The 14,579-nt window shown below is 37.5% G+C and overlaps 2 protein-coding genes across 8 annotated transcripts in view; one reads left to right on the forward strand and one right to left on the reverse strand.

Annotated features, from left to right (window-relative positions):
* The window catches only part of LOC123568732 (selection and upkeep of intraepithelial T-cells protein 1-like), a 192,097-nt gene that overhangs the window by 169,679 nt on the left and 7,839 nt on the right, over window positions 1-14,579 (forward strand). The window contains exon 9 of the mRNA XM_065522988.1: window positions 506-619. The gene's annotated coding sequence lies outside the window, so the exon portion shown is untranslated. The remainder of the gene's footprint in view (window positions 1-505; window positions 620-14,579) is intronic.
* Window positions 1-14,579, reverse strand: part of LOC102116697 (selection and upkeep of intraepithelial T-cells protein 1-like) — a 221,976-nt gene that overhangs the window by 94,856 nt on the left and 112,541 nt on the right. For 5 of the 7 annotated variants that reach the window (XM_065522995.2, XM_065523002.2, XM_065522993.2 and 2 more), the window contains one exon: window positions 14,407-14,450. The exons of the other annotated variants lie outside the window; for them this stretch is intronic. In XM_065522995.2, the coding sequence (XP_065379067.1) occupies window positions 14,407-14,450 (44 nt within the window). The remainder of the gene's footprint in view (window positions 1-14,406; window positions 14,451-14,579) is intronic. 7 annotated transcript variants of the gene reach the window in all.

The following is a 14,579-nucleotide window of genomic DNA, read 5'->3' on the forward strand; positions in this document are numbered from 1 at the left end:
AGGCGGAGCTTGCAGTGAGCCGAGATCGCGCCACTGCACTCCAGCCTGGGTGACACAGCGCGAGACTCCGTCTCAAAAAAAAAAAAAAAAAAAAAAAAAAAAAAAAAAAAAAATCAGTGAAACTCCTAAGTGAAGGAAATCTCCTCTCAAAGATAACCTTACAGAATTCAATTTGGTTCTTTCTACAGTTTCATTGTGGTATAATTGACACAAAACCTGTGTGTATTTAAGGCATACAACTTGACATTCTGATATACATATATACTATGGAATAATCACCACAATCAAGCTAATTAACATGTAAATCACCTCAATCAATCCCCTCACATAATTATCTTTTTCTTTTGGGTGAATAAAAACAAATAAGCACTACCCTCTCAGCAAATTTCAAGTATACAATACAGTATTGCTAACTATAGTTACATTGCTCTAAATCTTACTCATCTTGCACCACTGAAAATTTGTGACCTTTGTTCAACATCAACCTGTTTCCTCCTTTTTCCAGCCCCTGGCAAACACTAATCTACCCTCGGCCTCTGAGAGAGCAAGATAAAGCTGAAGTAGCAACCAGCTCACTCACAGTGGGTGATTCATATCAGCAGCATCAAGACAAGACAAGGTAAGTCACTGCAGCAATAAACAGCAGCATGAACACCAAAGTATCAGTCAAACTTCTAAGTGAAGGAAATCCCCTCTCAAAGATCACCTTACAAAATTCAGTTTGATATATCAAGCTTGAATATTTGAAACTACACATATAAATGTGATTATGCAGTATTTGTCTTTCTCTGACTGGCTTATTTCACTTAGCATAATGTCCTCCAGTTTCATCCATGTTGCCACAAATGGCAGGATTTTTTTCTGTTTTAAGGCTGAATAATACTTCATTGTATATATACATCATATTTGCTTTTTCCATTCATTCATTGCTGGACATTTAGATTTTTTTCCATATCTTCACCACTGTGAATACTGATGCATTGAACATGGGGGTGCAAATATCTCTTCAACATACTGATATTATTGCCTTTGGATATAGTGAGAAGTGTAATTGCTGGATCATAAGGCAATTGTATTGTTAATTTCTTGAGGAACCTCCTTACTGTTCCATAACAGCTGTACCAAGGTACATTCCCACCAACAGTATACAAGCATTTTCTTTACATTCTCTCCAACATTTGTTATTTCTTTTTTATGATAGCCATTAGAACATGTGTAAGATAATATGCTATTGTGGCTTTGATTTGCATTTCCCTGATGATTAGTGGTGTTGAGAACTTTTTCATATGCCTCTTAGCCACTTGCATGTCTTCTTTTGAAAAATGTATATTCAGGCTCTTTACTCATTTTTTAATTGAGTTTTTTGGCATTCTGCCCTTGAGTTGAATGAGTTCCTCATATATTTTGAATATGAATCCCTCATTAGAAATAGGACTTGCCAATATTTTCTTCCATTCCATATATTGACTTTTCACTTGAATATTTCCTTGGCTGCACAGAAGCTTCTTAATTTGATGTAGCCTTACTTATCTTTGCTTTTGTTGGCTTTGTGTTTGGTGTCATATCTAAAAATCATTGCCCAGACCAAAGTCAAAAGGCTTTTTGCCTATGTTATTTTCTAGGAGTATTATGGTTTCAGTTCTTACATTTAAGTCTTCAATCCATTTTTAGTTCATCTTTGTACATGATGAGAGATAAAGGTCCAATTTACTTTTGCCACATGCAGGAATAGTTTTTCCAACATCATTTTTTGAAGAGTCTCTCCATTTCCCATTGTTTTTATTGGCATCATTATCAAACATCAGTTGACAGTAAATGTGTAAAATTTACTTCTGGGGTCTCTATTCTGTTCCACTGGTCTATAGGTTCTGTTTTTATGGTGGTACCATACTGTTTTAATTATTATATCTTTGTAATATATTTTTAAATCAGGGAGTGTGATGTCAGCTTTTATCTTGCTAAATATTGCTTTGGTTACTCAGATCTTCTTTAATTTTTCATGTCAATGCTTTATACTTTTTAATGTGTAAGTATTTTACCTCCTGAGTCACTTTTATTCCTAAGTATTTTATTCCTTTTGATGTTATTTCAAATGGGCTTTTATTTCATAATTTCTTTTATGTGTCAATTTTTGTCTATGTATAGAAGCACAAGTGTGTTTTGTATGTCAAATCTGAATCCTGCAACTTAAATAAATGTATTAATTCTAAAAGTTTTTTACTAGTCATTAGGGTTTTTACATATATGATTAGGTCACCTACAAACAGATAATTTTGCTTCATTCTTTCCAATTTAGGTGTCTTTCATTTCTTTTTCTTGCCTAATAGCTCTGGCTGGGACCTTTATTAATATGCTGAAAAAAAGTTTGTCACATGGATATATTGGGTAATGCTAAGGTTCAGAATATGAATTATCCTGTTACCCAGGTAGTGAGCAAAGTATTCAATAACTTTTCAACCCTTGCCTTCCTTCCTTCCTCTCCACTTCAGTAGTCCCCAGTGTCTTTTGTTGCCATCCTTATGTCCATGAGTATCCAATGTTTAGCCACCCGTTATAAGTGAGAACATGCCATATTTGGTTCTCTGTTCATACATTAATTCGCTTAGAACACTGGCCTCCAACTGCATCTATGTTGCTGCAAAGGACATGATTTCATTCTTTTTTATGACTGTGTAGCATTCCATGGTGTATATGTACTACATTACCTTTATCTAGTCTACCACTGATGGGCATCTAGGTTGATTCTGTGTCTTTGCTAGTGTGAATAGCGCTGAGATAAATATATGCATGTATCTTTATTATAGAATTATTTATATTCCTTTGGGTATATACCCAGTACTGGGATTGCTGGGTTGAATGGTAGCTCCATTTGAAGTTCTTTGACAAATCTCCAAACTGCTTTCACAGTGGCTGAATTAATTTACATTCCCATCAGTAGTGTATAATTATTCCCTTTTCTCTGCAACCTCATCAGCATCTGTTATTTTTTTACTGTTTTTTCTAACACTGCTCCAACGTGATGTAGTTTACTTTAGCCTTCTATACTTGTGTGTCTGTAACTTCCCTCTTTCTGAGAGAAACTGGCTTCCAGTACCTGCTATCCATTTACTTATTTGTTTTGAGTTTTTGTGTTTGAGATGGAGTCTTGCTCTGTCACCCAGGCTGGAGTACAGTGGTGAGATCTTGGCTCACTGCAACCTCTGCCTCCCAGGTTCTAGTGATTCTCCTGCCTCAGTGTCCTGAGTAGCTGGGACTACAGGTGCCCACTACCATGCCCAGTTAATTTTTGTATTTTTAGTAGAGAGGGATTCCACTATGTTGGCCAGGCTGGTCTCGAACTCCTGACCTCAAGTGACCCACCCAGCTTGGCCTCCCAAAGTGTTGGGATTACAGGTATGAGCCACCACACCTGGTCCATTTTTTTACTTTTTAATAATCATATTCTGACTGGTGGGAGATGTTATCTCATTGTGGTTTTGATTTTCATTTCTCTAATGATTAGCGATGTTGAGCATTTTTTCATATGTTTGTTGGCTGTGTGTATATCTTCTTTTGATAAGTACCTGTCCATCTCCTTTGCCCATTTTTTAATGGGGTTGTTTGGTTTTTGCTTATTGACTTGTTTAAGTTCCTTATAGATTCTGGATATTGCACCTTTATTGGATACATGGCTTGCAAACATTTTCTCCCATTCTGTAGTTTGTCTGTTTACTCTGTTGATAGTTTCTTTGGCTGTGCAGCAGTTATTTAGTTGAATTAGGTCTCACTTGTGTATTTTTGTTTTTGTTGCACTTGCTTTTGGAGACTTTGTCATAATAGTCTGATCTTTGACAATGTTGACAAAAACAAGCAATGGGAAAAGGATTCCCTATTCATTAAATGGTGCTAGGATAACCAGATAGTCATATGCAGAAAACTGAAAATTGACCCTTCTCTTTCACCATATATGAAATATCATATATGAAAATCAACTCAAGGTGGATTAAAGCCTTAAATATAAGACCTAAAACTGTAAAAATCCTAGAAGAAAACTTACGAAGTACCATTTGGAAAAGATTTCATGACAAATTCCTCAAAAACAGTTGGAACAAAAATAAAAATAGGCAAGCAATGTTTTTCTTCAATAAGCCATTTTTCTAACTGAAATGTATAAAATGTGTTTGTGGTGAGTGGGTGGAGAGCTTTAAGGAGCATGTGCTCTTCTTAAACTACTGTGTTATAGGACATTGCCATGGTAATGAGTGGCCAAAGAGGAGTTCAGATGAAGGGTTTTGGAGTGAGGGTCAAACAATCTTGAAACTGGGGTGTTGGATTGCTTTTCCTTTGGTCACCAAAGCCTCGTGTGATTAAATAAGAACCTATACTGAATACAAATATAATAATTGCTGACTCCTATGTATTGAGGGCCTGCTAATGGTCTCACAGTACTAAATATTTTACACACATTGGCTCTAATTCTGACAATTACCCTTCAAGATAGATATCACTGTCCCAGATGTATAGGCTAAAGCCAGACATTATCTGGAAAGAATTCGTGGAAGGGATAGGAAAGTTGGTTGCTTTTGTTAAATCAAGAAGCATAAAAGTAGTGTGTACTGTTTTGGTTGGATAACTTCAGTTACAAAGATATTTTCTTATCTTACCTGATAAGAAAATAACATGTCTTCCAAGGAAATAAAAGGGAGCTTCAAAATGCTGACACTGCCCCCTGGCTCTTTGGTCTAGGGTGGGAGAGGAAAAGCAGTAACAATTAGTGACACATACAAAGTAGGTGGTTTTCATGGGGCAGAGTCAAGTTTTCTTTAAGGGAATGTGTTAGGAAAGGTTCTCCAGAGAAGGAAAACCAATAAGATATATATATGGAGAGAGAGACTTGTTTGAAAAGACTGCCTCACATGATTGCGGAGTACGGCAAATCCAAAATCTGCAGGGCAGGCCAGCAATCTGGAAACCTAGGGAAGGGTTGCTGATGTAGCCTTGAGTCCAAGGAGGGTCTGGACACAGAATTTCTTCTTCCTCAGAAGACTTCAGTTTTTTGTTTTTTGTTTTTTTCCTGAAGGCCTTCAACTCATTGTATGAGGCTTACTTAGATTATTGAAGGTAATCTGCTTTAGTCAAAGTCTATGAATTTAAATGTTAATCACATCTAAAAAATGTCTTCACAACAACATCTAAACTGCTATTTGATCAACAACTGGATATCATAGCCTAGCCAAATTGGAAAGTAAAATTAACTATCACAGGAAGGAAGAAAGTAGATAATTATATAAATAAGGCAGAAATATTGGGTAGAGTAAACTGAAATCGGATGAATGTCCTGGGTCAACAGATAGAATGGGTAGAAAAAAATAAATGAAAGACTAAAAGCATAAAAGGATCCATGAAATGAGAGACTACAGGAATTTGCATTTTGGAGTGCCCTATGATGAGAAAGATAAGAAGCATGGTAAAAAGGACATTTCCTAAAGGGAGGACCAAAGCTAATCTAGTGAAGTCCTGTACTATTGGAGTTCTGAGCAGATTAGTAGACTGAGTCTTTCTCATTATTGAAATGAAATATTGTAGGGCACCATTCTAATTTCTTGGAGCAGTTCTTTTAGAAGCAGAAAGGGACTAATCACCTTAGCAGCAACTCATCAATATCGGTCCCTCACTTGTGGTCAGAAAGCCCTAAGCTCTGAAGTAGACCTGAGAAAGAGTAGATTTTTTTCCCATATTGCTTCAGTTAAATCTACCAGCTAACTCAGACTTTTCTCAATTCTCCACCCACAACTTTAATATTTCCACTATCTAATTGGAAATATTTATGAGATATCCAAGTGCACGTGACACTCCACTTCACTATTTTACATTTTTGAGGCTTACCCAGTCCAATTGTCCCAAGTCAGAACCAGTTTATGGAGGCTGTCCTCCTGCTGGAATTTGGTCTGCTTGTTATCTTTGTATCTTTCTGGTATCTCATGTGTGGCCACTGCTTCTGCCATGCACTCTTCTCCTAAATTCCTGAGAATGACCCCTCCACACTACTCCCTGCCTTGACCCAATGCAACTTGGTTCCAAATAGTCTTTCCTATAGCACCGCAATAAAGCACACTCAAAGCCCTTTCTGAAAATATTTCTGACAATAGGTTTATCAAGGCTCATACATAACAAAACAAAAACAAAACAACAATAACAAAGCCTATCTGCCCAATCTGCTCTGAGGGGCTATTTTAGCTGATTCTGACCTCCTATGTCCTGGACCCAGACAGCCTGCTAAATAAGACTAACTGCCCACACAGTTTGTTTCATTCTACCAGATCCTAGATTCGTATCTTACTGACTTCCAAAATCCCCTATTAGAAGGGCTCCAAAAAAAAAAAGAAAAAGAAGAAGAAGAAGAAGAGGAAGGGCTCCAAATCTGATATCTTCATGGTCCATGTGACAACCCACACACACCCTGAGAAAGTAGTGACGTGATGGATTGAATCAGACTGCTCTAAATTATAATCTTGCATGCTATTTGCTGGCTGTGTGATTGCAGCAAGTCAGTATAAAAGATAAATATTAATTATGTTCTCAATATTCTATGTATTAGATGGAACTGGTCTCATGTTAGTGAAGCCAGACTACCAGACTACTCAGCAAAAGATCAACGTTGAGTCTGTTAAATGTAAATATGAATGAACAGAAATAGGACTTTGACATCCTACTTGCATTTTCTGGTACAAGAGAAAGTTAAGAACCTTGATTCTGCTCACTAATCAGCCAGAAAATCATAGTATTTATAGCATCAAACATAATACTGTAGAATATGTAAACATAGAGGGATTATACCATTTACTTTTCAAAAGATTTCTTTAAACTGCAAGTTCTTCCACTTGCAATTATATACTATGAAATGTTAAATATATGTCAAAACAGCTGATTCTAAAGCAAGCTGGAGAAACTGAATTTTTATTCTTGTTACTCCTATGCCCACTCCATTATCTCAGCTGAGTTCTTATTTCTCTGAGAGTCAGAAAAGGAAACATTTCCTGAATATTCAAGAAGAAAAGAGAGCGAAGAATAAAAGACACATTTCTTCTCACCCACTATCCAACACATTTCCTTCTTAGTAGATGCCAATGATAGGCAGACAACCAATAAACTAGAAGAACAGGAGTTACATTTTTCTCAACAGTGGGCAGGTATAATATGTGTAAAATTGTGTATTTTCTTCAGTAAGCCTTTTTCTAACTGAAATAGCATATGGGATGGGATTGTGAGTAATTTTAATGAGCATTGCAGAAACTTCGTTTAGGTGTTGAAGTGGTGTGATGACAAAGATAAGAAGTATGGAGGACCATTTTGAACCAAGCAGTAACCCAGTCCAGAGAAAATGGGATTCCATTTAAGAGGTAGGAGCTTGGACTGGTTAAGAGCTTAGACTGAAGAGAGTACAGAGAACCTAGGAAAGAACTCAGGCCATATCTGGATTAAATTCTGGTAACTGGAGGGAAAGTAAAATGAATGATTGACATTAGCATCTACCTTTCCTTGCACTTTCATTCCATTTTTAGATATACTGCTTTATTATTTCAGTTCACATTCCTGCTGGCCCTGCCTGGAATCCCATTTAATACATCCAATATTGAGAATAGAATTAATATTTATCTTTTATACTGACTTGCAGCAATCTTTCCTGAAAAGGATATTTGTGACTTACACAAAATTTGAACTGAATTTGGCTAGGTCATATGCAATAAAACTGGAAGTTGATAAGGGGAACCAATCCCTGGGTGAGGCAGCAATGTTGACACAAACAAAGTAAACTATGCAAGCTCAGACAGGCTGAGCTTAATTTCCAAAATACATGGCAATGACCATTATGCATTATTTCTGGAAGCAGACGACTGCCTACCAGACCATCCTTCCTCTCCAAAAAGTCTACTAGGAATATGTTCATACTATTACTTAGGTCATAGTAACAGGAGGCTGAGAGCTTTGTAGGGTCACAGATAGAGGCAGACAGAAAGTCAGGCTACAGAGTGCTCAGCAAAAGGGACCAGAATGCAAAAACCAAACCATGGACTCAATAAAACTTGGAAAAACTTGACAAAGTTTTGTGAAAGAAGAATAAGAATTATAGAGGTAACAAGGATAGGATCTCAGACAGAAGGACATACAATTTGACCTTAGTGTGTGTCCTTGATACACACAAGGATAGTAAAATAGGAATGAGAGGCAAAATATTTTTGCATATACCTACATGTATTGTGAATTTGATACATTGTGCTACATATATGCATTTATCATTATGTATTATTACGAAATGCTTCTCTTTACTAAAGTTTTTTGCCTTATGATCTATTTTGTCTGATACCAGAAGAGCTGCACATACATGCAGCCAACAAGCATAGGAAAAAAAGCTCAATGTCACTGATTAGAGACATGCAAATTGAATCCACAATGAGATACCATCTCACATCAGTCAAAATGGCTATTATCAAAAAGTCAAAAGATAAGATGCTGGTGAGGTTGTGAAGAAAGGGGAACACTTATACACTATTGTATAGTTCAATCATTGTGGAAAACAGTGTGGTGATTCCTCAAAAATCTAAAAACAGAGCTATAACCTAGCAATTCCATTACTGGGTATATAACCAGAGGAATATAAATTGTTTCATCATAAAGATACATGCACACATATGTTCATAGAGAACTATTCATAATAGCAAAGACACAGAATAAACCTAAATGCCCATCAGTGATAGACTGGATAAAAAATGTGATCCATATACACCATGGAATGCTATGCAGCTATAAAAAAGAATGAGATCCTTTCCTTTGCAGGAACATAGATGGAGCTGGAGGCCATTATCCTTAGCAAACTAACACAGGAACAGAAAATCAAACATCACATGTTTTCACTTATAAGTGGGAGCTAAATGATGAGAACACATGGACACATAAAGGGAAACAAGAGACACTGGGACCTATCAAAAGGTGGAGGGTGGAAGGAGGGAGTGAATCAGGAAAAATAACTGATGAATACTAGGCTTAATACCTGGCAGATGAAATAATCTTTACAACAAACTCCCATGACACATGTTTACTGATGTAACAAATGTGCACATGTACCCCTGAATTTAAAATAAAAGTTAATATTAAAATAAAATTTTTTTAAAATTAAATGAAGAAAATATGTAAATAAGCATTTCTCAAATGAAGACATACAAATGGCAAACAGACATATAAAAATGTGTTTAAGATTATTGATCACCAGAGTAATGCAAATCAAAACTACAATGAGATTCATCGCACTTAAAATGGCTTCTATCCAAAAGACATGCACTAACAAATGCTGGCAAGGATATGGAAAAAAGGGAACCCTCACACACTGTTAGTAAGAATGTAAATTAGTACAACCACGTGTCAGGTTCCAACCCAAGCTGGGGTTCGAGGGGAGTTGGTGGATGTGTGGCAGGTTACTGAAAGAACACTCGAGGGACCGTAGGCAGCTGGGACGTGGCTTTATTCTGTCTCCTACAGAGTCAGCAGTGCCATTATATTACTCACAGACAATATGGCTTAAAGGATGTATGTACCAGTGCAAACCATCCAGAGCTGCTGCTGGAAGGGCAGTGCAGATCCAAGTTACAAACATTGGTCATCTCAGCGAAGGTGTGGGCCCATTTCACAATGCTACTGGAGCAGTATGAGCTCACACAAACAGGTTACATTAAAATGGCTGCATAAATTTGATTACATACTGCACAGGGTTGTGAGCCTGTGCTCCAGACCCTCTGTAATGATGTCTACCTCAGCCTGTTCCTGACTGAATCACTGCCATTTTTCTTACACTCCACCCGCTAGGCTGAGGAAGTCCTTCTAATGGGGAGACGTGCCCACAGGGCAGAACTCTGGAACCAAAGGCCACGGCAGCAATACAGGGAGCAACAACTTACTACTAATGTTCCCACTATGCTGCCCATAATTATTAGGGTCCAGCATAGGCCAGAGTCCAGAGATGCCCACCATGTCAGTAGGGGGTCATCAGTAAGGCTCTCAACTGCCTTGATTTCCTGGGAAACTTCTTGAAAAGCTGTTATGTTTTGTTGATTGTCAGGGATGAAGGTACAACATTGCGTTCCTAAAAGAGCACAGGTGCCACCTTGGGCAGCAGTTAATATGTTTAGAGCCATCTGGTTCTGCAGTACCACCTTCCGGATTTGATCAACCTCATCTGTCAACAGAAGGATGGCAACTCGGGTGTAACTCAAAGCTCAAGCAATGTGCTCCACAAGGGCCGTAACTTGCATTTCTACAGTTATGACACCTGCTCCAGGGATGGTTAAGGCTAAGAGGTAGAGTCACCAGGGGGCTCATCACACTCACAAAAACTGGGAACATAGCATCTCCCACTTACGTGGGCCTCTAAACAACGTGGGAATGACAGTGGCAAGCATATCAGTCCACCCCCAGGTAGAGTAGCCAGTCCAGTTTGCTGACAAACATGACCATCCTGTGTCACCACAGACACGAACTTCCTGGGGGCACAAAGCACATTGGAGCCTGACCTTGATGAGGCTACCTATTCCACAAAGGTGTGGTGACATATTGTATTTGTGTAGACTATGGTAGGCAACCACCCCACGGTGATGTTATCCCAATGTTGCTCTATACATCATGGTACCTGTTGTGGGGGCACCATGTGTTCTCCCACTACCCAGCTCCATCCATCATAGATGCTATGGGTCAGCCAGAAAGTGGGCATTCCTTGGGTTTTGTGGTACCCCCTATCCAAAGCTTGCTGTGTCATGTTCCAAATGTCAGCCATGGAACCCCAAATCTCTAACCGTGTCCAGTTTTCCACAGAAGCTCAGTGAAAATAGGATTTCAAAGAGATATTTACACTCCCATATTCATTGCAGCATTAATCACAGTAGCCAAAATGTGGAAACAACCTAAATGTTCATTGACCGATGATTAGATAAGGAAAACGTGGTATATTCATACAATGGAATGTTATTATTCATCCTTTAAATAGAAGGAAATCCTGTCATATGAAACAATATGGATGAATCTTGAAGACATTATTCTAAGTGAAGTAAGCTAGTCAGAGAAGAACAGATAGTGTATGATTCCATGACTATGAGGTATCAAATGTAATCAAACTCATAGAAGCAGAAGGTAGAATGATGGCTTCCACAGGAGAGCCGGGTGAGGTGACGGGGAGTTGGTGTTCAGTGTTCAGTGAATATAGTGTTTCAGTTACACAAGATGAAAAAGCTCTAGAGATCTACTGTACAATATTGTGCTATAGTACACACTTAAAATTTTGTTAAGAGGATTGATTTCATATTTAGTTTTTACCACAATTTTAAAAATGTAAAACAATGAAACTTCTTGAAGAAAACAGGGGAAAAACTTTGTAACTTAGGATGAGGCAAAAAACTTCTTAGATGTGAAACCAAAAGTATAATCCAAAAAAGAATATATTTATAATTTAGACTTCATAAAAACTTCTCTTTAAAAGACACTGTTTAAAAAATGAAAAGACAAACTACAGACTGAGAGGAAATATTTGCCAATAATATCATTCATAAAGGACAAAATGTGTAAAGAACTCTCAAAACTCAATAATAAGAACACCTAATAAAAAATGTACAAAAGATTTAAACAGACACTTAACCAAAGCAATGTAGAATATACTCAACATCATTAGTCTTTACAGAAATGTTGATTAAAACCACAAATGAGATACCACTACAAGCCTATTAAAATGGCTAAAATCAAAAAGACTGACTGTACCAAGGTTTGGCAAGAAAGTGGAAGATCCCTGAGCCACTGACGGTAATGTAAAATGGTACAGTTGCTTTGCAAAACAGTTTAGCAGTGTCTTTAAAAGTTAAACTTATACCTACTATATGATCTAGTCATGCTGCTCCTAGGTTTTTAACCAAGAGAAAGCAAAGGATACATTTATACAAATATTTGCATAGACAAATATTTATATTAGTTTTATTTATAATTGACATAAAGTAGAAATAACCCAAAAGTCCATCAATGAGTGAATTATTAAATAAACTATGGAATATACATACGACGGTATACTACTCAGCAATAGAAAGAAATAAATGGTACACAAAACAACAGAGACAAATCTCAAAATAATTATGTTGAGTGAAGGAAGCCAAACACAAAAAAGTTCATATTATATGATTCCATTTATATAAAGTATTGGAAAATTCTTAGCCATTATCTCTTCACATATTGCCTCTCCACCATCCCCTGATTCGTCTCCTTCTGTGATCATTATAATACTTACTTTAGCCCCTTTGACACCGACCCTCATGTCTTTTACATTCCTCTATGAGTTTTGCATTCTTTCTCTGTACTTCTGTTTGGATTTACTTGTCTTTCTGGTGTTTTGCTGTGCTCAGTTGACTTAATTTCAGATTTTGTTTTCAGTTTTTAAGTACCACTTATTTTTCTTATAAATTCCAATTACCTATTAAACTTTGCATTTATTCATCTGTGTTAGCTTGGGCTGCCATAACAAAAACCATAGACTGGATGGCTTCAACAATAGCAATTTATTTCACTGCAGCTCTGAGGAGGCTGGAAGTCTGAGATCAGGGTGCCAGCATGGTCTGGTTCTGGTTCTGGTGGGGACTCCCTTCGTGCTTGCAGATGGCTACCTGTTCACTGTGTGAAGGAGACTTTATTTTATCTTCTCAATTTCCTATTAAATTTTTTATAATCCAAATTTTAATTTCCAGTAATTTGTTGTAATTCCTTAATCTTTATTACTGTGTTGCCTTTTTTATGTGATTGGCAGAGAAGGTGGGTATTTGGGGTTTGCTTCTGTTTGGACTCCTATTCTCTACATGTATCTTTATTTTTTTCCATTTTTTTAAACTTAAATTTCTTTGCTGAACATTGCACACTTTTCTGGAGTATCTTGAATCATTTTTACCAATATATATTTAAGACTGAAGAAAAAGAAAGAGGAAGTCAGAGTGAGACTTACAGATAATCAAACTTTATCAGCTACCAGGAAACCAGTCATTTTTCTAGCACACCTCTTCCTCAAAACAGTGCCAGATTACGGAAAACTTTACATAGGTAGGCAGTAGCTACACCCGCTCTCCTAGATGGCTTCTTTAATATTTCTTAAAAGGAACTTCTATTTTATTTTGTTTGTCTGATGTAATCAAAGTTATGGCCTGTTTGGTTTGCTTTTGCCAGGGTGTAAATACTGCCTAAAGGTCATTCTGTACACGGGGATAGGGTGCAAGTCAACTTGCGTGTACGAAGCTCCAACGTGTCCTCCTGTCTGGGTCCCCCCTTTTAATTCTCATTCTTTGTTATGCATACAGTCTCAAGCCTTTCTAGGATATTACCAGGGGAGTTGACTGTCTTTAGCTGTAGTTTCCCTGGAATCACAAATATCAATAGAGAGCTGGTTCTTTCTCTTTGTTCAGGTTTCAGCTCCAACATCACCCCAGAAAAGTCTACCGTGACTTCTCTATCTAAATAAACCTTATCTCAATCACTCTCTATTACGGTTTTCTATCTTGTCATCCTCATAGCATCCATCATCATCTGAAATGATTTTGTTATTGGTTTTTACCTTCCCTACTAACATGTAAGCTCATGGGAAGAAGTTTTGTTTGCCTTATCCATAGCTACTTCCTCAGTGGCTTTACCAATACCTGTAACATGAGTGGTGCTCAGATATTTATTAAATAAAGACATAGTCATAAGATACAGGGCAAGGTCAGAAGAAGGAGAGATGCTTCTGCTCCATCTCAAAATTCAACTAGCCCAGGCTCAGCCCCATTCCCAGAAATTCTCATTCCAAACTCAAATTCATTCTCCCCTATCCAAGCTTAGAAAACCTGGGATGATATCATTTATCTTTTACCCATCCTTGCCTCGCCTCCAATTCCTATGTTCCTAGTTTATTGATTGTTACATCTGTCTGGTAATTTCAAATTCACAGTTTCTCATTACCTCCCTAAATACAATGCTTTTGACTGTGCCTTACCTCCATCCTGTCTACCTAGATGTGTCTCAGAATAATAGAATAGTTAAGAGCAAACAAAAAGTAATAAATATGGAATTGAAGAAAACAAATTTCCTCCACCTCTCTGTCACTTGAGACAAAACTGGTTCTTTCCCCCAGGGCGGTGCTGTTTCAGGATCTTGTCCCTTCATAGACTCATAGTCCAGCTCATAGTTGCTTGACTCTCTGTGCAAGGGTGCAAAGAGAATGAAAGTTGCTCTTGCATCAGAAGGACTGTCTCAAGGGCACCTGTGCTGTCTGCCTCCAATATGTATAATACAGGATGCTAGACTGGTCTTTCAGCCTCAAGTTCTTTTTATCTTCAGAGAAGGTACACATGCATGAATTAATAATCAATAAAATAAACATACGTCTGTCCTCTGGCATCTCATTCACCATAAGTGGACACCATGACCTAGAGAAATACAACAAAAAGAGATTAGGAAAACGTTGGAGAGAACCAGTGCTGTGTTCCTTTGGAAGCTAAGCAGTAAAAGCTGTAAAAGTACATGAGTGCCATCTAAAGGCAAAACTAGTACTGCAG

The sequence above is a fragment of the Macaca fascicularis genome, chromosome 1 (assembly GCF_037993035.2).
Source record: "Macaca fascicularis isolate 582-1 chromosome 1, T2T-MFA8v1.1".
NCBI classification, from domain to species: domain Eukaryota; kingdom Metazoa; phylum Chordata; class Mammalia; order Primates; family Cercopithecidae; genus Macaca; species Macaca fascicularis.